The sequence below is a fragment of the Capra hircus genome, chromosome 19 (assembly GCF_001704415.2).
Source record: "Capra hircus breed San Clemente chromosome 19, ASM170441v1, whole genome shotgun sequence".
Lineage (NCBI taxonomy): Eukaryota > Metazoa > Chordata > Mammalia > Artiodactyla > Bovidae > Capra > Capra hircus.
In genome coordinates this window covers 30,139,798-30,166,941 of record NC_030826.1, presented here as the reverse complement: position 1 = coordinate 30,166,941, position 27,144 = coordinate 30,139,798, and the positions used below count along the sequence as shown (strand labels likewise).

At 45.1% G+C, this 27,144-nt stretch overlaps 1 protein-coding gene across 1 annotated transcript in view; it reads right to left on the bottom strand.

Moving 5' to 3' along the window:
• Positions 1 to 27,144, bottom strand: part of DNAH9 (dynein axonemal heavy chain 9) — a 286,432-nt gene that overhangs the window by 182,968 nt on the left and 76,320 nt on the right. Inside the window, exons 20-26 of the mRNA XM_018064667.1 lie at positions 20,074 to 20,944; positions 16,412 to 16,542; positions 15,953 to 16,079; positions 14,056 to 14,208; positions 12,325 to 12,450; positions 9,115 to 9,354; positions 8,609 to 8,769 (exon numbers count right to left, since the gene is read on the bottom strand). Coding sequence (XP_017920156.1) covers positions 8,609 to 8,769; positions 9,115 to 9,354; positions 12,325 to 12,450; positions 14,056 to 14,208; positions 15,953 to 16,079; positions 16,412 to 16,542; positions 20,074 to 20,944 — 1,809 coding nt within the window. The remainder of the gene's footprint in view (positions 1 to 8,608; positions 8,770 to 9,114; positions 9,355 to 12,324; positions 12,451 to 14,055; positions 14,209 to 15,952; positions 16,080 to 16,411; positions 16,543 to 20,073; positions 20,945 to 27,144) is intronic.

The following is a 27,144-nucleotide window of genomic DNA, read 5'->3' as shown; positions in this document are numbered from 1 at the left end:
AAGACATGGTTTATTATTTTAGAAGCTGGCCCCTTCCACCGTGGGTTGATTCTAATTGTTTGAAAGGCCTTCCTAGTATTGAGCTAAAGTCGGTTTTATTTTCTTCGGGCAAGTGATGTCTACCGGCTTTGTTTTTATCTGATCCACCAGGCTTTTGTGAGGACAAGATGAGACAAGAGATAAGACAGTGCCTTGGAAAGTAGAAAGCTGATCCACTTTTATTATTATTATCTGTTAAGATAATAAATACAGGAAATGTAGCTTTCCCTTTTCTTTTTTTTGATACAGTCATTCAAATGGCAGATCAAAGAAAATATCAAAGGTGCTGTATCTTGAGTTCAGCTATGAATAGACTTGAGGCTATTCTAGCCATGTGGTTTGGCTAATCTTAGAGTTGGTGAAATCACAGCTGATTTTATTCATTTCCTATTGCTATACACACACACAAAGAGGCTTTAAAAAAACACCCATTTATAATCTCATTTCTATACATAGGAATCCAGGTGGCTCCTCTACTGATGGTCTCACAGGGTCAAAATCAAGGAACCAGTGGACTGGACTCTTATCTGGACCCTCTTGGGGAAGAACCCGCTTCCAGTCTCATTGGAATTCTTGGCCGAATTAAGCTTTACCAGTTGTAGGACTGAGGTCCTTGGTGGAATGTTTTAAAGAATTTTTAATGCAAGGCAGTAGATGGGCAGAATAGGAGATAAATTTACAAAGACCAACTGAATTTTGATGAGATTCTGTTTGTCAGGTTCTTCTTTTATGGACTATACTTTTGGTGTCATAACTAAGACATCTTTGCTTAATTTCATTCATCAAAATTAACAACATTTGCACTTCAAAAGATGCCATGAAGAAAATGAAAAGATAAGCAACAGCCTGGGATAAAATACTTGCAAACACATGTGCAATATATCCAGAATATACAAAGAAGCCTGAGAACTCAGTAAGAGTACAAACAGCTCAATCAAACAACAGACAAAAGGTATGAACAGAAATTACGCCAAAGAATATATACAAATGGCCAATGAGCACATGAAAACATGCTCGATATCATTATTACAGAAATACAAATTAAAACTCAAATGAGATCCTACTTTACACTAGAATGGCTACAATGATAAGACATAATAATAAATGTTGTCAAGGATGTGGAGAAATGGGAAGCCTCACACATTGCTGGTGGGGATATAAGACAATCAAGTTACTTCAGAAAATAATTTATCAAAAAGTTAAACATGAAACTGCCATACCACCCAATAACTCCTCTCCTAGGTATTAACCCAAGAGAAATTAAAACATGTCCATGCAAAAACTTGCATGCAAATGTTCACAGAAACATTGTTTGTAATGGCCCCAAACTAAAAATTACCTAAGATAACTGGATAGGCAAAATATGTCATTATCTGTAAAATGGATTATTGTTCAGAGATAATAAGCAACAAATTACTGACACATATTTTACAAGGAAAAAACCCCAAACATCACATAAAATGAAACAAGCCAGACACAAGAGACCACATGCTGTAAGATTCCATTTATAAGAAATGTACAAAATAGGCAAATTTATAGAGAGAGAAATAGATTAGTGACTGCACAGGACTGTGGGTGGGAATAAGGATTAACTATAAATGGCCATGAGGGATCTTATTGAGGAGCATAAAACTGTTGCAACTGATTTATGGTGATGTTTACATTACTTGATAAAGTTACTAACAATCATTGAATTATACACTTGGATGGGTAACATTTTTGACATAAAATAAAGCTCAATAAGTTGTTTTAAATATATATATTTCATTATATATATATATATAATAAAAAACCTTATATAGGAATAAAAAATTAAAAACTCCCTATAGAGGTAACGATAAGAAACACTCAAATCTATATGAAGATATTTATAAACTTTTCTAAGAAACATAGCTGAAGGTGTTGCAGGAAGGGGGACCCCTGCCAGGGCCCGAAACTGGGCTCTTGTCTAACACTCGGAAATGAACTGTCTGAGGAGACACATGTGCTGACAAAGCAAGAGATTTTATTGGGAAAGGGTGCCTGGGCAGAGAGCAGTAGGGTAAGGGAACCCAGGAGGACTGCTCTGCCACAACTCACAATCTTGGGTTTTATGGTGATGGGATCAGTTTCCGGGTTGTCCTTAGCCAATCATTCTGACTCAGAGTCCTTCCTGGTGGTGCACTCCTTGTTCAGCCAAGATGGAGGCCAGTCAGAAGGATTCTGGGAGGTGGTCAGACATGTAGTGTCTCTTTTTCACCTTTCCCGAACTCTTTCGGTTGGTGGTAGCTTATTAGTTCTGTCTTCCTTATCAGGACTTCCTGTCATAAAACAACTCATGCAAATAGTTACTATGGTGCCTGGCCAGGATGGGCGGTTTCAGCCAGTGTGCTTCCCCTAACAAAGGTATGAACAAAGAGAAATAGATCATATGTTAAAAAGATGTGAGGCCATTTTTCCAAAATTAATTTGAAGGTTTTAAGGTTCACCAATTAAAACCCTAATCATTTATATTTTGGGACTTGACAAAATGATTAAAGCTCATTTGAAAGAACAAAGGGAGAGCTTAAAAAAACAAAGGAAAATGCACATAGATGATACCTTGCTATAAAAATACTAGAACTCACAATAAAGCTGCAGTCCTTACAGAGTACAGCATATAGATGGATTAGCATAATGAAACAGAGTAAGAATAGATAGGCTGAGGCAACTTGATAGACTCAAAACTTTGAACAGGGGGATGGTTATAAGCATCTTTCCCCACTCAGGACACTGTCTTTTCATTTTGCTGATGGTTTCCTTCATGGTGCAAAGGCTTTTAAAAGAATGAAATTCTGCCATTTGCAACAGCATGGATGGCACTGGAGGGTACAATGCTGGGTGAAATTAAGCCAAACAGAGAAAGACAAATACTGTACGTTTTCACTTATATGTAGAATCCAAAACCATAAAGTGAATGAATATAACAAAACAGACAGATACACACAACAAACTAGTAGATGTCAGTGGGAAGAGGGTTGGAGAGAGGAATGATACAGTGGAAGGGGATTAAGATTTGTCTCTCTGGTATGTGCAGAATAGATAAGATGCAAGGATGTGATGTGCAGCAAAGGAAATAGAAGCAATACTGCATAACAACTTTTTAAAAATGCGTTTATTTATCTGGGCTTCCCTGGTGGCTCAGATGGTAAAGAATCCGCCTGCAATGCAGGACTAAGCACAGTGCATTTATTTATTTACTTTATAGGAGTCTAATTGCTTTACAATGTTGTGTTAGTTTCTGCTGTACAACAAAATGAATCAGCTATATGTGTATATGTATCCCCTCTCTCTTAAGCCTCCCTCCCACCCCACCCCCAATATTTTACAATAACTTTAAATGGAGTATCATCTATAAAAACACTGAATCACTATGCTGTATACCCAAAACTAATAGTACATTGTAAATCAACTATGTTTCAATAAAAACTTGAAAACAGAGGGTTATCATTTTGCTATGGTGTGTGTGCTCAGTCGTGTCTGACTCTTTGCAACCCCACGGACTGTAGCCTGCCAGGCTCTTCTGTCCATGGAGTTTTCCAGGCAAGAATACTGGAGTAGGTTGCCGTTTCCTTCTCCAGGGGATCTTCCTGACCCAGGGATGGCAGCTGTGTCTCTTGCTTCTCCTGCATTGGCAGATGGATTCTTTACCACTAGTGCAATCTGGGAAGACCTTTGGTAATTGTGGCCTATTCAGAAAATCACCCTCAGACTCTTACATCAATTATATCTCGCCCACTTGCCTTAGTGCCTAAGAAATTAAGAGGTTCTGCAAATGGATAAGCAGTTGACTAAGTCAATCCTTCCAGTAGGGGGCTGTGTGTGAAGGTGAGGGAAGGGGAGTGAAGCGGCAGGAGATCCTCCAAAGATGAAGAGACAACCTAGGAGAACAGCTTTTGTTCAGCATGAAAAAGGATCTCCATTTAGCCCTTCAACTTAGCATTATGTTCAAGTCCTGGGACAGCGGCTGAGCCATTGTATCTACTTACACATTCTGGCCCCATCCAGGCAGTGGGACCTTCCGAAGAAACAGGCATAATCAGTCAGACGTACAGTAATGTGGTTGTGCCTTTAATGAATGTGCAGAGGCTGTGCGGATCAATTGTCCATTTGATTAATTCCTCTGGCAGGAGAGAATTAAATGTACTTAAGCGGTACACCAGCAAAAACTCAATGCTCTTTAAAATGAGATTTTCTGGGTGGAGGCCAATTTGTTTTTTCTGGCCAAGACATTTCTTGAGATAATAATAGAAGTCAATGAGAAAATGGAATTTGCCGTATAAGTATCCACACTAGAAGAGCATCTTACGCGCAGAACAAGGTCAAGCTCTGTACAGTATTCACCGTTTTTTGCAGCAAATCTTCCTTTTAAGTTCCTATTTGCATTCTTTCATAGGAGAGGTAATAATGCCTATTTTGAAAATAATTCATTGTCCAAACTTTATGCCGTTCCTCTAGGAGGCATTCAGCATTAGAGTACTAAAGATCTCTAACTCCAAAAGAGGCAATCATCGCCTTCAACTTATGGGCAGGTGTGAAGACCCAGGGAAAAGGAAAGTCATGTACTTTTTATTGCTTGGAATAATGTCTGATGTGCCAGGGGAGAGGAAGGAAATACTCTGAATGGTAAGGGAAGCTGAATGCATCAACCCAGGTCTCAGAAATCATTTCACTGCTTTTACACAAGGAATATGTCTCAAATGCCTGTTATTTTCTGGACATGATGTTGAATCCTGAGGCACCATGGAGCAGGGAGCCAATCAAAGTCAATGCTTTTGTGGAACATATAGTCCAAAGTGAGAGACAGACATTAATCAAGTTGCTCAAACATATAATAGCTTCATTTCTCTGCTCTGAGCGATATAAATTCCCAAACTATTAGCTCATAGTCCAAGGCAGGCAAAAAAAAAAAAAAAAAAAACCCTCACTGTCAGAGAGAACACCCTTCTGGATGCCCTTCCTGTTTAGAACAGGTGTCTTGCTGAGAATCACCACAAAGGCAAAGACATGTGAGAGGGTCGCCTGTGAATGAAACTCCAGATGGGAAAGCTTTTCCCGGTACCCACAGCGAATGAGCCCCTCCAACTGATCATGACCCGGTGAAGCCCTAGTAAAACCCCTGAGACATCTGAACCCTCAGAGTTGCTGCTGCCTTTACTGTTCCAGCTGCAGAGAAATCTGTTGATGCTGTCTGCCTTCTGTCCTCAGCTGGGGCAGGGAGCAGGGTGGGTGCCCAGATGAGAGCAGGAGAGAGCATAGGGCCTGCTTCTGCTTTGGGAGCCAAGGCATAGACGGAGTGCCATGTGGACCCGTCGTTTGAGTCAATCCCCTCTTCCCAATTCTGTCATTCTTACGACCTGGGTTTTCAACCATGAACTATTGTTCATTCACTGAGAGATAGTAATTCAACATCTACTAGGTATTGGTGAAAATAGCAACATATGAGACAGACAAAGATCTCTGAGAGGAAAAAGTTTACATTCCAAAGGGGACTGTTGCCAAGAAGCCAGAAGGCAAGTTCATTTCAGAATGTGGGAGATGTTGAAAAGTGAAAGAGAAAGTCGCTCAGTAGTGTCTGACTCATAATGACTCCATGGACTATATAGTTCATGGAATTCTCCAGGCCAGAATACTGGAGTGGGTAGCCGTTCCCTTCTCCAGGGGATCTTCCCAACCCAGGGATTAAACTCAGGTCTCCCGCATTGCAGGTGGATTCTTTACCAGCTGAGCCACAAGGGAAGCCCAAGAATACTGCAATGGGTAGTCTATCCCTTCTCCAGTGGATCTTCCCAACCCAGGAATCAAAGCGGATCTCCTGCATGGCAGGTGGATTCTTTATCAGCTGAGCAACTAGGGAAGCCCTTAGGGAGAGGATAAATGGGGGGATCCTTAATGTTATTTGCGTGTGTACGGGTATGTGTGTGTGTGTGTGTGTGTGTGTGTGTGTGTGTCTGTGTCTGTGTTGGACAGGTGGGAGAGGTTGTCTTTTAGAAAGAGTGGTCATGGAAGGTCTCTTCAGAGCAAAGAGCAGAACAAGAAAGGATGAGAGGATGACAGTGGAGCAGAAAGCATGGGGAAGATCAGGCCAGACAGAAGGGACCACACGTATTCACGGCTGTAGCTTGAAATGAACTTAAAGGGATCGAGGAACACAGAGGAGGCTAATGTGGCTGGACTGCAGGCTGTGAGGCATCAGGGTGGTTGGCAGGAATTACTATGTTCCACAAGGAATTCATATTTTAGTCTAAATGTAGTGGGGAGCAGCCGGAGACAGTGATGTGACCTCTACAGGCTCCCATGAAACAGACAGATGCAAGAGTAAACAAATGAGCGGTTTGAGCGGGGCTCTGGGTGGAAGATGAATTACAAAAATGAAAAGCATGGGGGGAGATGGACCAGGAGGTCTTCCTCTATGGATGATGCTGGGACCTCCAGTGACTTTGAAGTTCCCACACCCCTATTCATTCGGCGAGCAGAGTGATTACAAGTTCACTAATTGTTATTTGGAAATATATCTGAGGATTTAGCCAGAATACGGTGATAATACTTAAAATAGGCAGAGAGAAAATTAAGTAGAAGATGGCACGGATTCTATTTGGCCACTTTAACCATCACAATTTACGACCGTGCCTTCATTACCTACAGGTCGCTTATTCTGGGTGAGCCAGTCACTCACATATGCAGGTCTTTTTGCAGAAGAGATTTAATGTTCAGTGGAATTATAAGGGGAAAGGGCACCAGCACTTAACAGAATTTATAGAAATCTCTGCAGAATTAATATACCATTTCTCCCACAGATCATGACCTTATCTCCCTGTCCTCTCTCTCCTTTGCCCACATTCTTTTGTCAGATGAATCTTTATAAGTTTTCATCCTTTTTTACTCTTCTGATGAAAAAGTTTCAATAGTTGATCACTCCTTACTGGATAAAGAATATGATTTTCACATTTCATAGTTAGACTCTTACCCATCTTACCAGGCTCGTTCCTGACTACTTCCCCCAAAGTCCCTCTTCCAAGAACATGCTTTAAATTTTCCCATATCCACATCTTTGCCCACAAAATTCCAACCAGAATGCTAATCAGTAATTCTTCAACTTTGGGGCACCCCAGACCACTTTAACAATTAATGAATGCTATAGATCCAACTCATGGCAAAAGGAGAAGGGGGTGACAGAAGATGAGCTGGTTAGATAGCATCACCGATTCAATGGACATGAATCTGAGCAAACTCCACGGAACAGTGGAGGACAGGGGAGCCTGTCATGCTGCAGTCCATGGGGTCACAATGAGTCAGACACGACTGAGCGACTGAACAACAACAGTGTATCTTTTCAATAGGAAAGGTGACACGTGCACAGCTTTCTGTACAATTTCATAGCCTGTCAGTCATCCTAAAACCAACTGAAACCCTGTTAGAGTCCTACACACCCTTCAGGGTCCAGGTCAGATACTGTCTTCCTTGCAGTGTTCCTGGTCCTCTTCAGCCTGCAGTGGTTGAGATCCTCTGTGCTCAGAGGTCACTTACTTGGAAGTTTGTAGCGAATGGCTCTGTGCCCTGTTCTGTACTATGACCTTGCACATTTTCCCTGTGCTATTTATTTCAGTAAGTCCAGTTGCTCAGTCATGTTCAACTCTTTGTGACCCCATGGACTCCAGCATGCCGGGCTTCCCTGTCCTTCACTGTTTCCCCGAATTTGTTCAAATTCATGTCCATCGAGTCAGTGATGCCATCCAACCATCTCATCCTCTGTCATCCCCTTCTCCTCCCGCCTTCAATCTTTCCCAGCGTTGGGGTCTTTTCCATTGAGTCAGTTCTTATCATCAGGTGGCAGAGTATTAAAGCTTCAGCTTTGGCATCAGTCCCTAAAATGAATATTCAGGATTGATTTCCTTCAGGATTGACTGATTTGATCACCTTGCTGTCCAAGGGACTCTTAAGAGTCTTCTCCAACACCATAGTTCAAAAGCATCATTTCTTCGGCACGATTTTTTTAAACTTTTGTTTTTCTTGGTCGTGCAGTGCAACATGCAACATCATAGTTCCCCAATCAGGGGTCAAACCTGAGCCCCCTTCATTGACAACACAGACTCCCAACCACTTGACCACCAGGGAAATCCTTCCCCTTATACTTCTGAAATTTTTATCTACACGTCTTATTTCCCTCAACAAAACTGGAGTTTAAGTTTTAGTGATCTCTGCATTTCCAGTGACTATTAGTCTGCCTGGCATAACCACTGAGCCCATGTGCTCCAGAGCCTGTGTGCCAAAACTAGAGAATCTGTGCACCACAATGAGAGATCCTGCATGCCACAACTAAGACCCAAGACAGCCAAATAAATAAAAACAAACAGACACACGTGTCTCACTGATTTGCTCTGGGGTTTGCTCTGATCAGGGTTCTGTCCTATGCCATTTCAGTTTATTTTGCATCTGTTGGGTCAAATCTGGCCCTCCCCCTGCAGCCTTGTGGACAAATAGCAAGTGACCGTGGATGGTGAGAGCCAGACAGCAGAAGGCGCCTGTGTCAGTGGCTGACGCTAGTGCTCACCTGTCTGTCAAGGGCGTGATCACCAGGCGAGGGGTATTTCCCAGGTACTCATAGGAGTATAGAAACTGGGCATCACAGATGTTGGCGAAGCAGTGTTTGGCCTCGTCATCCCATCGGTGCCTTAGCTGGGACAGCCAGAGGAAGGCCTGGGCGTTATCTACCTAGAGAAGGAGTGGCAGAGTAGGTTGGTAAATCACAAGATTCAACAGGTAGGAGGTGGCCCCATGGCTGCAGAATGCACAGGGCTCGGGGTGAGCCAGGTGTTGTGCACCATTCAGGAGAGCAGCATGCTGCCCAGCATGGCACAGAAAGCACGAGCCACTTGGATGATGCTGTTTTGCTGGGGTTTAAAGGTAGGAGCAGCCACCTTGATCCTCTCCCAGATCCCTGACTGGTGCAGAGTTTGGGGCCCCTGTGTTTTGCCCACATGTGAGCTTCTTCCGAATCCCAGTACTTGTGGTATAGCTAACCACAAAGAGTGGTACTCTCGAGAGTCCAGGACTCACCTTCTGAGCAATCATCTTGGCCACCACGTCCCGGGCATGGACATCGATGGTGCATATGGTCATGATCTTCTGCCGGTCCCCCTTGGAGAGCTGGCCAATGAGCATGGTGATGAGGGTTTTGAGCTGGGCCACTTGCTTCTTGTAATAGTCCTTCATGGCATTCTCATAGCCTTCCTCCAGCCTTGCAAATGCCATGCCCACCTCTGTGGTCCACCAGATCTGGGTACAGGTCAGGGCCACCTATGGTACCAAGAGTTGCTTAGGAAAGCCATTACCAGGACTGTCTCTCAAACCAGCCCACTCTCACACAGCAGGGGCTGAGAATATAATTGTGTGGGTGATGGACATCCCTTCCCTCCCTCTTCCACCAGCACTGTTCTGTTGAACACGTGCTTCTAAGTCCTCGGAGATATAAAGTGGGTACAACACAAGTGGGGAGAGTCCTTTCTGCTCTTGAAAAATGTACCATTTGGTTGAGAACAGCTAAAGGCTCATTCAGGTCAATGTTAGTAGCTTTTAGAAATTGCTACACTGACCTTTCTGTTTTTGCTTCCCAGTTCACAGCACCTTTCCGGTGCCTGGGAGGATAACAAAGTCTTGAGTGGACATCTCAATGATACTCAGTCTTTTGCTCTGTTCTTCTGGAAACCCTTACAGTTGAAGTATTCTAGTTGAGTGAGCCACTGCTGATTATGTGTGGCAGATTTTTTTTCTTGCCCATAGTACCTACACTGTATCTTTAAACATCTCTTCAAACTGTTAACTTTGAAAAGCCTGCTCTTTCTTTAAATTGGAGTCTGATTGCTTTACAACACTTGTTAGTCTCTGCTGTACAACGAAGTGAATCATCAGTTCTATGTATACATATGTCTCCTCCCTCTTGGACCCCACATCCCACCCCTCTCGGTCATCACAGGGCACAGGGCCGAGCTCCCTGTGCTATGCAGCAGCTCCCCACTAGCTACCTATTTCACACATGGTAGTGTATGCATGTCAATCCCATCTCCCCATTCATCCCACTCTCCCCTTCCTGCCCTGTGTCCACATGGCCATTCTTACATCTGTGTCTCTAACTTGGAAAGGTCTACTCTTTGCAGGTCGGGAAGGATGACACTGAAATTCAGTGTGGTCACTTTGATTTGTTGGAGAAGGAAATGGCAACCCACTCCAGTGTTCTTGCCTAAAAAATCCCATGGACAAAGGAGCCTGGTGGGCTATGGTCCATGGGGTCGCAGAGAGTTGGACATGACTGAGCAAACAACACTTTGATTTGTATTCTTCAGAGATTCAAAATAAATAAATGGAAACAGTGATTTATTTAAATGAACCTTTCTTCTGCTTGCTGAGAAACAGAAGATTTAATACGGAAAATGCATAATTTTGATTCTGCATGGTGAAGGATTTAGAGACACTGATCCTCTGCGGTCCCACTTGGCTCAGGAGACACTGCTCTAGATGAATCTGTCAGAATGCAGGAAGAAACACATTTTCTTGCCTCAAAATTCTGACTCAGGCAAACAAGGAATCCTGGTGGGAATTATTCACTTCGTGAAGCAGAGAATTCTGTTGTAGTAAAAAAAGTACTATTCTTGAATTTACCTTTTTTTTTTTTTTTTAACCTTTGGATTTAGACATGTTGGATTTTTTAGAGGTTCCTCCTATAGTGTAATCTGGTCGGAATGGTCTGAATGTGATGTGCAATTGTACTTGTGACTCCTGTAGCCCACCAGGCTCCTCTGTCCGTGGGATTTCCCAGGCAAGAATACTGGACTGGGTTGTCCTCTCCTTCTCCAGGGGATCTTCCTGACAAGGGACTGAACCCATGTCTCCTGCATTGGCAGGTGGGTTCTTTACCACTGGCACCACCTCGGAGGCCCCTGCCCTTCTGCAGCACTGGCTTATTTCTCTGCTCTGTCTACACTCACTGTCAACATTTCCCGCCTTCTCCTCCCTTCTCAACTACCGGCAGCATGATCTCTTCTCTACCACTTCACTGAGATGGCCTCACCAAGGTCATGGATGTTCCTTAGCCTCTTTGCTTGATCTCCTAGACGTGTGTGGTGTAACTGACCTCTTACCTGCTACCAACGCCTTCTGTTTTCGTTTCCATGATTACCATGGCCAGGCATTCCTTCTATCAGGAAAGGGACTGTTTCTCATTCTGCTGCCCTGGTTTCTCTGTGCCTATGCAGCCTTTGGATGACGCTCGTGGGTTTGATCTGCAGCCTCAGCTTGGTCTACACAATCTTACCTAACACCTATGGCTTCAATCACCACCAGATATCTGTAACGCCCAAATGTACCACCAGTAGTATTGGGTTGGCCAAAGAATTTGTTTGGGTTTTTCCGTAGGATGTCATAGAAAAACCCAAACGGACTTCTCAGCCAGCCCAATACTAGACATTAACAGGGAAGGGAGGGGTGGTGTATAGCAGCCAAGGTCATTAAAAAGTAACCTCACTAGCTCCCCCTCTTTCTTCTATTACCCTCCTGAGATACCGGGAAAGGACTTAGATATATCTTGGAATCACATCACTCCCAAGCACGGTCTATAAGGACTATGTTCCAGTTTCCTCCCCTGAATCCATCTGCTGCCCCTTGCTCCTTCCACCTGTTACTCCTGCTTCAACCACGCTCATGCCTTGAACACATTAGACTCTCCCTGCATCTGAGCCTTTGTCCATAGTCTTTCCCACACTTGGGTGCTCTTCCCTCTATCTTTCACCTGCCAACTCCTCTTTCAAACCTCAGCCTAGAATCATGTCTTCAGGAGGGTCATCCCCAGACCACATTACCCAGCTCCCAGAGGACCCTGACTTTCCTTTACCATCACACCAGGTTCCATCTTTAGGTGGCTGACTTCCACGCCAGTCTGTAAACCCCATCAGGGTGGGATTACATTGTCTTGTTTCCTGCTGGTGTCTCCCGTGCTCAGCAAAGGGCTTAGCACAGACAAAGAGAGCTGGCTCAGTGAGTTGAATTGTCTATGTGTTGTCCCTGCTGTATGCAGCTAATGGAGTAAAATCGACAACCCTTAATGCCCCGAGGCAACTGCTGAATTGCGTCGTGGCTAACAATTCCCTGGTCCCTCCTGCTGACCCCTTCCCGACCAGCCTCTCCTGACCCTGAAGCATGGGTGAGCCTGGCAGCCCCAGGAGGCTGACAGAGGCCATGGAGGAGGAGAGCAGGTGAGGATGGATCAGAGGATACCTGAGCTGGGTAGTCAAAGAGCCACTGTTCCCTGGGCTTTTCTTCATAGACAGTTATACCTTCTGTCATTTCATGCCTCACCGTGGCCTTCATGTGAGCCAGCACGTGGTTCAGCCATATTTCTACCTGGAAGAAGAACTTGGGGTTAGACTCGGGGTTCCTAAGAAGATGTGCTCAGTGATACACGTTTTCTTCCACTCAGATGGAGGCAGTGAGGAAGATGAGCCCAGGCAAGATGTGCAACCCCAAATGGTTGCCAGAAGGCACAGGGAAACCGTTTGTTTATGCAACACAGGGCAATGGTAGTTGAGACCGAGGCTCAATTAACAATGGGGGTGGCGGCGGGCTGTGTGCCCACTGGAACCCACAGAGCAGAGGAGCAGGTTTAGGGAAGACAAGACTGCTGACCAGAGATTAGGGGGAAATCTTCATCTGGATTGTGCTTGCATGCCCAGTCGTGTCTGACTACGACCCCGAAGACTGCAGCCCACCAGGCTCCTCTGTCCATGGGATTTCCCAAGCAAGGAAACTGGAGTGGGTTGCCATTTCCTACTACAAGGGATCTTCCTGACCCAGGGGTGTAAATAAGTCAGTGGATTCTCATGACCTTGTCCACGGTGCATATACATTATATTTTTCAACTAAATGTTTTCTGAGTCTACAGAAGGCACACCCAAGGTTTGACTCAAACTCCAATGTCCCTTTCATAAAACTGAGAATGTCTATTTTCAGATGCTAGAGTTGCTTTCCAAGATGCATTTGGATGAAGGTGGAACTCTGAAGAAGATCTTTTCTCCAGGCTTTACTCTGGACTGGATTAGCACCACAGGGACCATGTTTCTTTGGATATTTAGGATAACAGGGGCTTCCCAGGTGGCACTAATGGTAAAGAATACACCTGCCAATGCAGGAGACTCAAAAGGCTTGAGTTGGATCCCTGTGTCAGGAAGATCCCCTGGAGTAGGAAATGGCAACCCACTCCAGTATTCTTACCTGGGAAATCCCATGGACAGAGAAGCCTGGTGGGCTGCAGTCCTTGGGGTTGTGAAGAGTGGGACATGACTGAGAACAGCACAGAGAAAATGGAAGGGAAAGAAAGAGAAGAGAAAAAAGAAGCAAAGGAGAAAAATGCAGTAGGATAATGAACAAAGACAGGCTTGTCTACTTCAGTGAAGATGGTGAAAGAAAGGCTGGAGGGTTAAGGAGAGAAGGGTGTCATGTTTTGGGTTTCTTGAACTGTGTCAGAGAGATGTGGAGTTGGTAGCTTCTGGAGCAGGGTGGTGGTGGGCTCTCCACGGGGTAGGGCTGTAGGAGGTGTACGTGTACAGAGAAGTGAACGCTCAGGTTTATGGTTGATTTCAAAGGTCATTTTCTCCCGGGGAAGGTGTCAATGACCCAGATTCCCCAGTGGGGTGCTCCAGGGCTTGTCATGTTAAAGTCTCCTGGTGCCACTAATCATTTCCAAACCATTTTCTTGTTGACTCAGGGAGTTGTTTATGTGCATTTTATTGCTCTCTGCACAGGACTTTGAGTGAGGAAGATATATAGGTATTGACATGTGTCCTTCCCAGGGAGAGGAAAGTGGGTGCTGGAAGCTGCTCCGATGTCGGTTCAAGTCAGAGAACTGGGCAGTCCCCGGGCACAGACAGCAGTTCTGGTTTAAGGTCACAAAGGCCGTTCTGAAGGCTGACGCTTGACTGCAGACACTTGAGAGAGCGAGGCATGTGTTACCTGCCCACTGCAGTCACAGGGCTCGCTGAAGGCCACATATTCCCCTTCCTTGCTGTACATGCCAAGGCTGGTCTTGGTTGGCTTCTCACTGGCGTCTAGCTGGAACTGCATCTTGGCCATATTGTCAAAGAGTTTGGAAAGGTGGCGTTGAACCTATAAGTGGAGAGCATGTCCAGGAAGTCACTTATGATTATTGCTTAGAAGCTACTTATTATTGTCGTATTGCTTAAAGGGCTACCCTGTGACAACCATTAAAATGTTGGGTACCAAACGTTTAGAAGGAAGCTAGGGAATGATGAAGATGTGAAGATGGGATTTAGTTGGACTGGATAAAAGGGAATATAGATCTAGTGGGCAACATGCGTTAACTACAAACCAATGAAGCCACAGAGGTTTGATTAATTTCTGCCTAGTCTACTACGGATGGGAACAGACTGGAGCAATAACTAATTCATAAGCCCCCTCTTCCTAAGAAAACACTACTGTGCCGCAGGAGGGTAGGCACAGGAGAGTCTACAGGTGAATGCTGCCGCTGCTGCTGCCGCTGCTGCTGCTGCTGCTAACATGCCCAAATCTGGAGGATAGTGGCGACCATGGCCTGTGGAAGAAGTCGCTCAGATGTAGGAACCACTTTGAGGCAGGAGACCAGCCTCTGGAGGGTCCAGAGCAAGGGCCAGCAAACTCACACCAGGCAGAAAGCCTGGCTATGCCAGAGCTTCTCCCAAGCATGGCATCTCATGATACGGAGGCAGTGATGCCTTGGGCAGTAATCCTAGGAGGATGCCAGAGAGAACCACACTGTGGTCCTGAGGTGAGAAGAACAGCAGGTGAAGAAGAAATGACAAACAGGAAGCTGCCCCGGGTAGAGTTTTTTTTTGAAATACAGGGGCCTCCTGAGAACTGTGAGTTTTAACCCTTACATTTATGGCAATGAGCTCTCTCGCGTATGAGATGCTGGGAGAAATTCTAAGAGTACTGAATTAAACTGAAGGTGCTGGAGGAGATCCCACCCAGGGACTTGGAACAAATGATAGAGATAGACTTTTCTTTATACAAGAACAAATAGTGAATTAAAGCAACAAACACAATTAACACAAGACCCATGAAATTATCCCACAACTTAAAAGAAGGAGAAAGCCAGACTCAAGAAATAGAGTAAAAGCATATATATATGTATGAAGCTTAACACAGGAAACAGAGGTAGTGATGAAAAAATATCACCTTGTTTTGCTTTCAATTAAATGAAAGAAACATGAACTCTATAAAATTTGAGGTAGACGATAAGAAGAATTGGTAGAGGTAGAAAAATAAAGAAAACAAATGGTGCAGTGTAGTTTTTAACAGTGTTAGCAACACAAAAGGACCAAATAAACACACACAACTTAAATATGGTGGATAAATCTGAGGGACATGGAAGAATGCCAAGAAAGAGGACTAAAAGAAAAAAAAGTGTATAAATATGTACAAAAATGTATGAATAGATGAAGATAATAATCTCAACCTATGGAAATATGATGAATCAGAGGGAAAACATTATCCACATAACCGGAATAGAAATACCATGTAGAGATTTCTCAGGCGGCCCAGTGGTTAAGACTTTGCCTTCCAATGCAGGTGGTGTGGGTTCAGCCCCTGGTCAGGGAGCTGAGATCCCACATGCCTCATGGCCAAGAAACCAAAACGTAAAACAGAAGCGATATCATAACAAATTCAGTAAAGACTTTAAAAATGGTCCATATAAAAAAAGCAGGTAGCCAGAGATGAGGTTAGGGACCGTGCTGATGGCAACATAGGTCAAATAGATACATTGCTTAATGGGGCATAATGGGGAACTTGAAACTCTCCTGCTGGAGCATCTCAATCCTTCTGACTTTCTACAAGCACTTTTCCCGCTTACCTGTTGAGGGGCTGTGCCGTTGGAAAGAATGTCTAGAAGATCAGAAGAGGAGAGGAAGTAAAACCTGGGGAAGGCAAGCCTTTTGGTGTCCAGGTACTCTGCCAGGGCCTTCTCACACAGGCACAGCCTGAGGGCACAGAGAATTTCCTTGTTAGGTTTGCCAGGATCCAGAGGCATGTGGACGTTACCTAAATGCAAATGAGTGTGACTTGTGGATTACCCTCAGGAGTGATGTATACATGGAACATCTGTGGGCATGTGCATACACACCTACTAGTACATTTCAATCAGAATAAACACCTCTAACAATATCCCATATTACCCAAGCACACAGGCAAATCAAGGTACACGACCAGGCACATGTGCTTACTCTCTCACTCGGGCAGTTAACTAAGGTGAAGGACCTGAGAGACAAAGACAGCCTCTCTATTACAAAGGCAGCTGCACACCGACCGTCACCTGCTCTGAAGATCTTCCAGCTTTTCGTAAAGACCTGGCTTGTTGGTGGCTTCCACTACATTTGGAGTTTTCCGAGCATCATAAGCTAACGCTTTAAAGTCTATGTCGATGCCTTCAAATCTTTTAGAATCCTGCAAATTAAAGTGTGGAAAAAATTAACCCCCACTCCTTTCAACTCCAAGAAGCTACCCTCATGTATCAACCCTGCTTTTGAAAACTGCTTCTAGGTTGTATAATACAGAGATTAGGCTCAAAGGAGGAAATACCTTTAGCTTGAATCAGTGGTTCTCACACATTTTGGTCTTAAAATCTCTTTATGTTTGTAAAACTTACTGGGGAGTGCAAAGAGCTTTCGTTTATTAGGTAATATTATTACATCTATCAATGCACATTCTACAATAGAAGCTTAAGTTGAGAAACATTAAAAAATATTTGTCAATTCATTTAAAATTATAGTAATAAGCACATTATGTTAATATAACACATATTTTAATTCAAAATAAGTATATTTCCCAAAACAATATAACTTAGAGGAAAAAGTGGCATCACTGCACTTTTTTTTTTTTCCCATTCTCTTTAATGTCTGACTTAGAAGACGGCCAGATTCTCTTCCCTGCTTCTGCTTCCAGTGTGTTGTGATATCACACCATGTAGCCTCTGGAAAATTCCACTGTGTGCTAATACAAGAACGAGTGAAAACAGCAAATGCCATTTTAGTAGGATTATTAAGATAGTTTTGACCTTGAGGATCCCCTGGATAGGTCTCAGGGACCCCTTGCCAGAGGTCATCAGACCACACTTTGAGATCTGTTGGCATAAACTACATAATTCCTAAGTCAGGCAGATGGTGGATACTATGTGCTTTCTGGGCCCAAGCAAAAGTTTCTATAACCAAAGTAAGCATTTTGGCAGCAAAGGTGCTATTATGAGGTCAAAGTGAAAGTGAAAGTGTCAGTTGCTCAGTCATGTCCAAATCTCTGTGACCCCAAGGACTGTGGCCTGCCAGGTTTCTATGTCCAAGGCATCCTCCAGGCAAGAATACTGGCATGGGTAGCCATTCCCTTCTCCAAGGGAGCTTCTTGACTCAGGGATCAAACATGTCTCCTGCATTGGCAGGGGGACACTTTACCATCGAGTCACTGGGGAAGCCTGTGATGTCAAAAGTAATTAAATATTATCACTTTCCCCAAAGACACACACTCTCACAGTGCTGTTGAAATGACTGAGACAATACTAAATGCAAAGCACCTCAGCCCAACACCTGGTACCTGGTGAGAGCTTGTGTGGTTATGATTTCATAACAACAATCGTAATGGTATGTGCTGAACATTCAGCTTTAATGAACTTCTGGATACAGGGACTGGGCTTAGTCCCAATTTACAGATGAGAAAACCAGGGCACTGAGAGTTCAAGTAACTTCCCTAAGGTCCTTGAGAGGGTGGACTCAAGGCTGGGCTGCTGGCCCCAGTCTGCTGGGACCTCTGTGACCCATGCCTCTCTCCTATCAAGACTTAAATTACGATTCCTTAAATGAGGTATCTTTCACCAGTTAAAAATGAAATATTATTAAGATTATAGAATCGTCAGAAGATTTTCCTGGTGGTGCAGTGGGATAGGAGTCTGCCTGCCAATGCAGGGGACACGGGTTCCAACCCTGGTCCAGGAAGATTCCACGTGCCTCGGGGCAGCCAAGCCTGTGAGCCGCAACCACTGAAGCCCAAATGCCTAGAGCCCACACTGTGCAACCGGCAAAGCCACCACAATGAGGAACCTGTGCACAGCAACTAGAGGAAGCTCAAGCCAAGCAGTGAAGACGCGGCACAGCCAAAAATAAGACAGGTCAATAGGAAGGAAGGCTCAGGAATGAGGGACTTCCCAGGCGACTCCGTGGTAAAGAATCTATCTGCCAACACAATCAACGTAAGAGACACAGCTTCAGTCCCTGGTTCAAGAATATTCCCTGGAGTAGGAAATGGCAATCCACTCTGGTATTCTTGCCTGGAGAACGCCATGGACAAAGCAACCTGGCAGGCTACAGTCCATAGGGTCACAAACAGTCAGAACATTACTGAGGGACTGAGCACGCACACGCATCAGAAATATCTGACATAAATGTTTGAAATGAGAAGAACTGACTGGAAAATTGTAATTACCCTGAGAGCAATTGTGGAAAAACATGTATATATGTGAACAAAAGGTGGAAAATATTCATAGTGAATGAAAATATTTACTAGTTAGGGTGTAACATGACTGATTTGTTGTATTTCAGAGTCGTCTTTGTTATCATATTGTCACTACAAAGAAGACAAACGTATTTACACATTTTACACATAAACCTGAGAAGTTAATGATATGAATTATTTATTATTTTTTATTGTAAATTCTCAAATGCCTCTTTCAAAATGCCTGCAAAAGTTTCCACCTACATTCTCCCCCGCTTCTCATCAACCTTGCCCTTCTTCAATCATCAGCATTGGAGACGAATAAAATCTGGCTTATTTGATTTTGTTTCACGACAGTAGTTGAGTGGAATTATTTTGTTATTTTTCACTGCAGATGTACAAACTTTAATCTGCATCATTATACTAAATGTGTTTTTGTGGGATGAGCTGGAAAAATATGATTTGATAGAATGTGCTTTAACTCTGAAACAAGGTCTGGACAACATGTGACATTCTGGAATCAAACTAATTTGCAAGCAAAGAACTCACTGTGCTGAGGGATATGGAAGTGTTATTCGCTTAGTCATGTCCGACTCTTTGAGACCCCATGGACTGTAGCCCATCAGGCTCCTCTGTCCATGGAATTTTCCAGGCCAGAATACTGGAGGGGGATATGGAATAAGTCTTCAAAAATCTTTTTTTTTAATGAATTGGAGTCCACTGAGAGAGGGGGTACATTAATGGCACATTAATTAGGACAGTGAGAAGGGGCAAACAAATTAGAAAGGTAGTAATGAGAAGAGGGCATGTCTTAGAGAAAGTCCTCATTTAGTGCTCAGCTGAAGACCAGTGTTTGAGCCTGCTGGCACAGGCTGGAGGTTTACGGAATAGCTCGTTGCAGAGAAGGAACTCAGCTTGCTGGAAATGATGCTGGCTTCCCAGTCGGTACCCACACTGTGATTAGTGTAGAGCAACACAAGAGCAGCTCCTATTTCTGACCTCCTTTCTCCGGTACACTTCTTTGGTTTTTTAAACCAGGTTCTCCTTTCTTTTTCCTGCCCATCTAAGAACAAACTGTTTGTTGTTGTTTAGTCGAGTCCCACTCTGAGACCCCATGGACTGTAGCCCACCAGTCTCCTCTGTCCATGGGATTTCCCAGGCAAGAACACTGGAGTGGGTTGCCATTTCCTCCTCCAGGGGATCTTCCCAACCCAGGGATTGAACCCAGGTCTCCTGGGACTCCTGCTTTGGCTGGTGGATTCTCTACCACTGAGCCACCAGTGAAGCCCAAGAACAAGCTGACTGGCAGGCATTTTACCTTCTCTCTTTTCCTATGCCTGGCTTTTGGTGTTTTGGAAGGTCTATGATTGTTGGAGATGCCCCTGGGTGAAGCCAAGGCAGGGAGGCAGAGAAGGAATGGTGCAGAGGATGCAGGGGCTTGGGGGATTGTCCCTTGACTGGGAGTTGGGAACAGAGGGAGCAGGTTTCTGTAGCAGGTACCTGGGGCAGCTGAGCCCGGATATCTTCAGATCCGATGAATATGCTTTCTAGGTGAGACCATGTGCGCTGCACGTCATACCAGATGGAGATGACGGCGTCGGCGGTGGACAGCTTCTTCTGCCAGCCTGACACGTCCTCCAGGAAGAAGGCAATGTGCTTGGACACCATCAGGTTCTGAAGCTGGACCTGGTTATCCTCCAGAACCTCGATGAGGTCCTCATCGGACTGCAGCAGGGGCACACAGGTCCGTGGGTGGGGCTCATACTGGAATTCCATGCCAGCCCAGGTGGTCTGCAGCTCCTTCAGCACCTTCTCCATGCCCAGCTCTTTCACGGCTCTGTCCACAATGCCCCGGACCTCGTCCTCAAAGTGGTGCAGCTGCAGTTGCAGGAGGTGGGCCAGGGTGGTGCCCTCATCCATGGTGAAGGTCATGCCCGTGGCCTGCATCAGCTGCCTCCAGTGCCGCTCCCGGATGGCCAGGTTCTGCAGCTCGGCCACAGCCCTCAGGGAGGTCAGAGTGTCCAGCACAGTGCTCTCCAGGCCTGTGAAGGCCTCCCAGGCCCTGACCTCCTTGTCAAGGTTCCGGATGTTCCTGGCAAACTTTTTGCACTCCAAGTCCATGGCCTCCACGTCGATATCCTTCCACCTGGTGGTCTCCCAGGCATGGATGCTGGAGGTCACCATCTCAATCGTGTCCCAGAGCTCCTTCAGCTGGCACACCTCCTTCCTGCACTGGCGCAGCTGCTTATAGTCAGGGATGGTGACTTCAAACAAGCTGGCGGATGCGGAAATGGAGGCCATGGTGGACTCCATCTGCTGGGTCTCCAGGTGCCAGGCATCCAGTGTCTGATGAGGGTCAATGCTGTCAAACCTGCAAGACAAGACATGATGTTTCCCCTTTATCAGTGGAGAACTCAGGGACCATCTCCTAGAATCACCAGAGCCATGGTGGCTTGAACCTTTAAATCCTTAGTGTTTTAGCAAAGAGCAGGGACTTTCAGCAAAGCGTGCGAAGGAAAGATCGTCAGGGTAGGTCAGAGTGGGATGAGCATAACCGGCAGGAGGAAGGATGGCTCAAGAGGAACGTCCTGTCTGGGTGTGTTCTACATCCATCTGTGCTCAGTCATGTCCGAGTCCTTGCAACGCTTTGGACTGTAGCCCATCAGGTTCTTCTGTCCATGGGATTTTTCAGGCAAGAATACTACAGTGGGTTGCCCTTTCCTACTCCAGAGAATAAGGGACTGAACCCACATCTCCTGTGTCTCCTGCATTGCAGGCGGATCCTTTACCCACTGAACCATCAGAGAAGCCCTCTACATCCGAGAGGGTAATAAAAATACTCCTCACCTCCCCAGGTCCAGTGGGGGAATAACCCTTTGTTTGAGCCCCCTTTAGACTCTGTTTCACTTGTTGGTGTCCAGCCCACTTGACACAAAAGAGCATTGTCCTGTTACTGCAGAGGCTGTGAAGGCAAAGGTCACACCAGGAGGTATCTGTTTTACACACAGTAATGTATGTACTTCAATGCTACTCCCTCAGTTCATCCCACCCTCTCCTTCCCTGGCTGTGTCCATCAATCTATTCTCTATGTCTGAGTCTCTATTCCTGCCTTGCAAATAGGTTCATCAGTACCATTTTCCTAGATTCCATATATATGCGTTAATATACAACATTTGTTTTTCTCCTTCTGACTTATTCCACTTTGTATAACAGGCTCTAGGTTCACCGACCTCACCAGAACTGACTCAAATGCATTCCTTTTTATGGCTGAGTAATAGAACTCCAGTACTTTGGCCACCTCATGGGAAGAGTTGACTCATTAGAAAAGACTCTGATGCTGGGAGGGATTGGGGGCAGGAGGAGAAGGGGACGACAGAGTATGAGATGGCTGGATGGCATCACTGACTCGATGGACGTGAGTCTGAGTGAACTCCGGGAGTTGGTGATGGACAGGGAGGCCTGGCGTGCTGCGATGCATGGGGTCGCAAAGAGTTGGACACGACTGAGCGACTGACCTGAACTGAACTGAACTGAATATTCCATTGGGGCTTCCCTGGGGGCTCAGGTGGTAAAGAATCTGCCTGCAAAGCAGGAGACACGAGAGGCATGGGTTTGATCCCTGGGTCAGGAAGATCCCCTGGGGAAGGGAACGGCTGGGGGCTCAGGTGGTAAAGAATCTGCCTGCAAAGCAGGAGACACGAGAGGCATGGGTTTGATCCCTGGGTCAGGAAGATCCCCTGGGGAAGGGAACGGCTACCCACTCCAGTATTCTTGCCTGGAGAATTCCGTGGATAGAAAAGCCTGGTAGGCTACAGTCCATGGGTTCACAAAGAGTCGGACACGACTGAGCGACTAACACTTATATGTACCATAGCTTCTTTACCATCCATCTGTTGATGGACATCTAGGTTGCTTCCATGTCCTGGCCATTGTAAATAGCAGGTAACAGCAATTTTCAGATTCCCCGGACTGGCTTCCTTCTCTGTGGTGAGGTTCAGCTAACGGCCTGCACCACCTTCAGGAAGCAGTGCCTCTGGGTGGAGAACCACTGCCTCCTGTAAACACTACATTCAACTTCACAGTCCAAGCTCATCTTTCCTCCTCTTCTCCTCCCCACGCTCAGGACTCCCGCTGCTGCTCGTGGTCCTCACCCCACGAGCCCCCTTTATGTTCTGCCCCCTTCAACCCACACTCCTGGCAGAACCTCTTCTCTGATGTAAGAACTGCTCATTCACAGGTTCCCATGTACGTCAGGAGCACCCAGAACAACCTTCAAGGAGCCTCTGCTTTTCCTTCCCCAGCCTCCCTGTATCCCTTCTTCCCATCCCCAGTTTCAGGTCTTCCTGTTTCTGTGTGCTTGAGGGGTAGCTAGATATTGGGGATGCATATGTGCATGCTAAGTCACTTCAGTTGTGCCTTCCTCCACGCAACCTCATGGACTGTAGCCAGCCAGGCTTCTCAGTCCATGGGATTCTCCAGGCAAGAATACTGGAGTGGGTTGCCATGCCCTCCCCAGGGGATCTTCCCAACCAAGGGACTGAAACTGCATCTCTTATGTCACCTGCATTGGCAGGCAGGTTCTTTACTACTAGTGCCACCTGAGAAGCCCCAGATATTGGGGATACCATGACTTAAGTGTGAACACCATCTTTCTCTAAAATTAGAATAAGGAGTCGTGGAGTCCAATATAAAGAAGTTGAGAGGGAAAAGGAATGACTAGAGAATCGGCCATTTCTTGCAATCGTGTGTGTGTGTGTTGTTTGGGAAGATAATGACATGCAAGAAACTTTCCTTGAACTGCCTCTTCTCTCAACTGTCTCTGGAAATATTTGACTTGACGGATGGAAAGTAATCATAATTAAAGTCACTTACCTGAACTGCTCACCACTTAAGCCTAATTGCCATGCAACACAATAACAGTTATGCATACCATTAAATTAGTGTCAGATTAACTTTGATGCTTGCTATGTTTGATTCCCGCTTGTTCCATCTAAATAGTTTTGGCTGGCAAGCTTTGGTGGTGGATTTTCGTCTTGAGACTGAATACCATCATGTATCTTCACTGTTGTCCAGCCAGCGAGGGCTTCAGGAGGGCCTGGAGTTCTCAGAGTTGAAGAGGGCCCTCTGTCTGTATAGACAAGGAGCTTTCTCCTCTATGAGAGCAGTGGAGAAAGAATTAGAAGGAAAGGAAGGTAACATCCTCACAGCAAGTGAGCCATCAGGAAAGATCACCCAGCATGAAGGTTCCTTCTGCACATTCTTTTGAAGACTGATTGTTGGAACACGTTGGTTCTACCTTTTATCTTGACTAGAGTGAATGCGGAAAGTGAACTTGGCTTCATGGTGTTAGTATATATCAGGCAGATTCTAAAAGCCCACATTCTGTTTAATGTATTAACAGAGTATAGTTCAGAAATAGTAGGTAAGACAGGAGTTATCAGAGTGCTGGGGGGTAGGCACAGAAGATAATAAATGATCTTCCTAACGTTTCTTTCCACGGTGCCTACAAACATCCTTGAATCAATATTGGATCCTCAATATTTGTAAGAGGTGATCATTTGTCAAACCTATTCCAAACTTCATTTGCCCTGTGGCATAATTTTTGTTTATGGTTTGAATCTGCTGACATTCATTCCCTATAGCTGAGCTCATATAAAAGTTAATTTGACCTAAGTAGGGAAAGGAACCTCCAGACAGGGGAGCAAATAGCCCACTTCCATTTCAAAGCTCTGGTGCAAACTGTCAGGATATTCACAGACCTGATTAATGCACCTAATAAACTTGAAGCAGTTCTCCAAAGCCTGGGGGAACAATACAATGTGAGAACAAGAAAGTAATAGGAGGGAAAAGGGTGTAGTTAGTCTTTGAAATTGAAATAATAATGCACAAGTATTTTAATCTAAAAGAGAAATGCCTAGAAAGTCTGGAAGGGCAAAGCTATAATTAAGAGAAATGGAAATAGGGTGCTCATGTGTGTGATCTTGTAAAAAAGGATTTGGGCCTGCCCTAGATGTGGGCACAGACAGAAAGAGGAATAAGTGACTTACATGATTTCTTGGGACGTGAGAAGCTGGTAAACATCAACCTTGGCCCCATAACTGCACATATAAGGAGCAGTGACACACCTGTGCTTGAAACCCTAAGGGTATTGTAACTCAGCCTGTTCCTTCTGACCTGGTGACCTTTCCCATCCCATGGGCCCATCTAAGGAGCAGCAAAACATATGCCCTTCCACTTACTGGTCCAGACAGAAGACAGAGAATTACGCTTGGATCTGTCCCTGGTGGATCAGATGGTAAAAGAATCTGTCTGCAATGCAAGAGACCCAGGTTTGATCCCTGCATTGGGAAGAACTCCTGGAGAAGGGAATGGCTACCCACTCCAGTATTCTTGCCTGGAGAATCCCATAGACAGAAGAGTCTGATGGGTCACAGTCCATGAGGTTGCAAAGAGTCGGACATGACTGCGTGACGATTCTTCCAGCTCCCATAATTCACTCAATCCTCCTGATTCTCCCTCCTGAGTGTCCCTCACATCCATCCTCCTCTTTCCATGCTCACCGCAACGGATTCAGTTCAGGCCTCCTGCTTCTCACACTTCTTACCTGCTGTTGCAATCACTCTGCCCCCCATCGCCATGGAGCCCCTCCCTTGAGTCTACCTTGATCCACTTGGTTCTCTGCAATCACAAGAGTAGTGTCTACATGATGCTGTTCTCAGGCTGGGACTCCGCAGTGCTCACTCAGGGTCTAAGCCTGGTCATCTGGACCTCTTCCTCCTCACCTCCCGCATTCCGCATCCCACTCACACCATGTGCAGTCCTCCAGCTGTGAGTTATGTTCTCATCCCCCTGTCTCTCTTCATGTTCTGCTTCCCTTGCCTGGAATACCATCGCTTTCCACTTCTCTTTTTCCAAATGGCTAATTTTCTTTTGCCCATTGGCTGAAGCACCAGCTTCTGTGGGGTTTGTGAACTGCCCCCCAGTGGGCATCAAAGTTGGTCCCATGTTTGTTTATTAATTTCTTTTTGTCTGCACCTCCAGGCATGTGGGATCCTAGTTCTGCATCCATGGATGGAACCTGCATGCCCTGCCTTGGAAGCACAGAGTCTTATGCACTGGACCACCAGGAAAGTCCTCAGTTACTCATTTTTGAAACTGACCCTGAGTCTGTCAGTCCTTGAGATCAGGGAATCCATATTATCTGAATATTCTAATACATGCTATTTTTTCCTGACTTCATGCTGAGAACATACTTCTTCTGCTCTATGGAAGCCTGAACCATGTGAGTGAGTCAAATCAACTGCAAGAACAGGGTCAAATTGAACTAATGACATGTCTGAGGATACTGATACATCCCTGAGAGATTGTTACTAACATTGCCCTTTCCTTCAGCTTTTGAAGGGTCAGGAGGCCCTTCATGAGCAAGATGAAGGCACAGTTGCTGCACTGTCTGGAAAGCTTTGATTTGCTGCTTGTCATGCAGGATAGCACCCAATGGGAGAGTGTCTTCAAGACAGTCCTTCCCACCATTCATAGGATCTGGGGGCTGGCCAGTTAGAAACACTGATGGTCTCCAATGAACTGGACCTCAGAGGGACCAAATGCTTTTACCAAGAAACCCCTGGATTATCCTGGTCTTGATATGGGTAAGCCGACTAGATGACATGGTACCATTCCTTAAAGCCAGGAAGCCTGAACAAGAGAGCTGCCAGAAGCCTGGAGCATCCCTGTCACTCAACCACGGAGAATGAGTCTCCAATTTCAAGAGTTGTGAGAAGTGCTTGAATCTGGCTACAATGATCTAGCTGATTACTAAGAGAGCTCAGCTAGGAATATGCTGACATAGCTTCAAGTTAAGAATAGAAGGAGGAAGAAAAACTCAACTTAAATACGGAGAAAGAACTTCACCCCTAGGGACCTGACTTCATGCTGTACCCATGAGACTTCAAGGGCCAAACAAGACCCACACTTTCCTTTTCTTCCCAAAGACAAGATCAACGTGAGCTTCCCCTGTAATCTAATCAGGAAGAGAGACCTGCCTTCAGCAAGATGCATTTTAGAATTTTGTGAGTGATCTGAAGGCAAAGGAACCAGAACTCATTTGCCACACATGACATCTAAAACACTTTAAACACACACATTCGTGCACACGAAACTTAAGAAGTAAACCCATGTGCTGACAGCCACAAAGACTGCCCTCAGTAATAAACCCATGATTCTGCTCTAGTCTTGATAGTCTTCTTGACAAGAAGAGGAATACATCAAGATTGCAGTCATGTTTGACTTTCTGCACTGCTGTGAGCAGTTCTTTTCAAAGAAGTCTCTTGCAAAGATTCATCTGCATGTTAAATTAACAGATGTGAATTTGGTATACAAGCAGCTTATGCAGCTCAATACCAGGAAAACAAACGACCATAATTCAAAAAGACACATGTATCCCAATATTCATAGCAGTACCATTTACAATAGCCAGGACATGGAAGCAACCTAGATGTCCGTCGGCAGATGAATGGATAAAGATATACACAGATATATAATGGAATATTACTGAGCCATAAAAAGGAATGTATT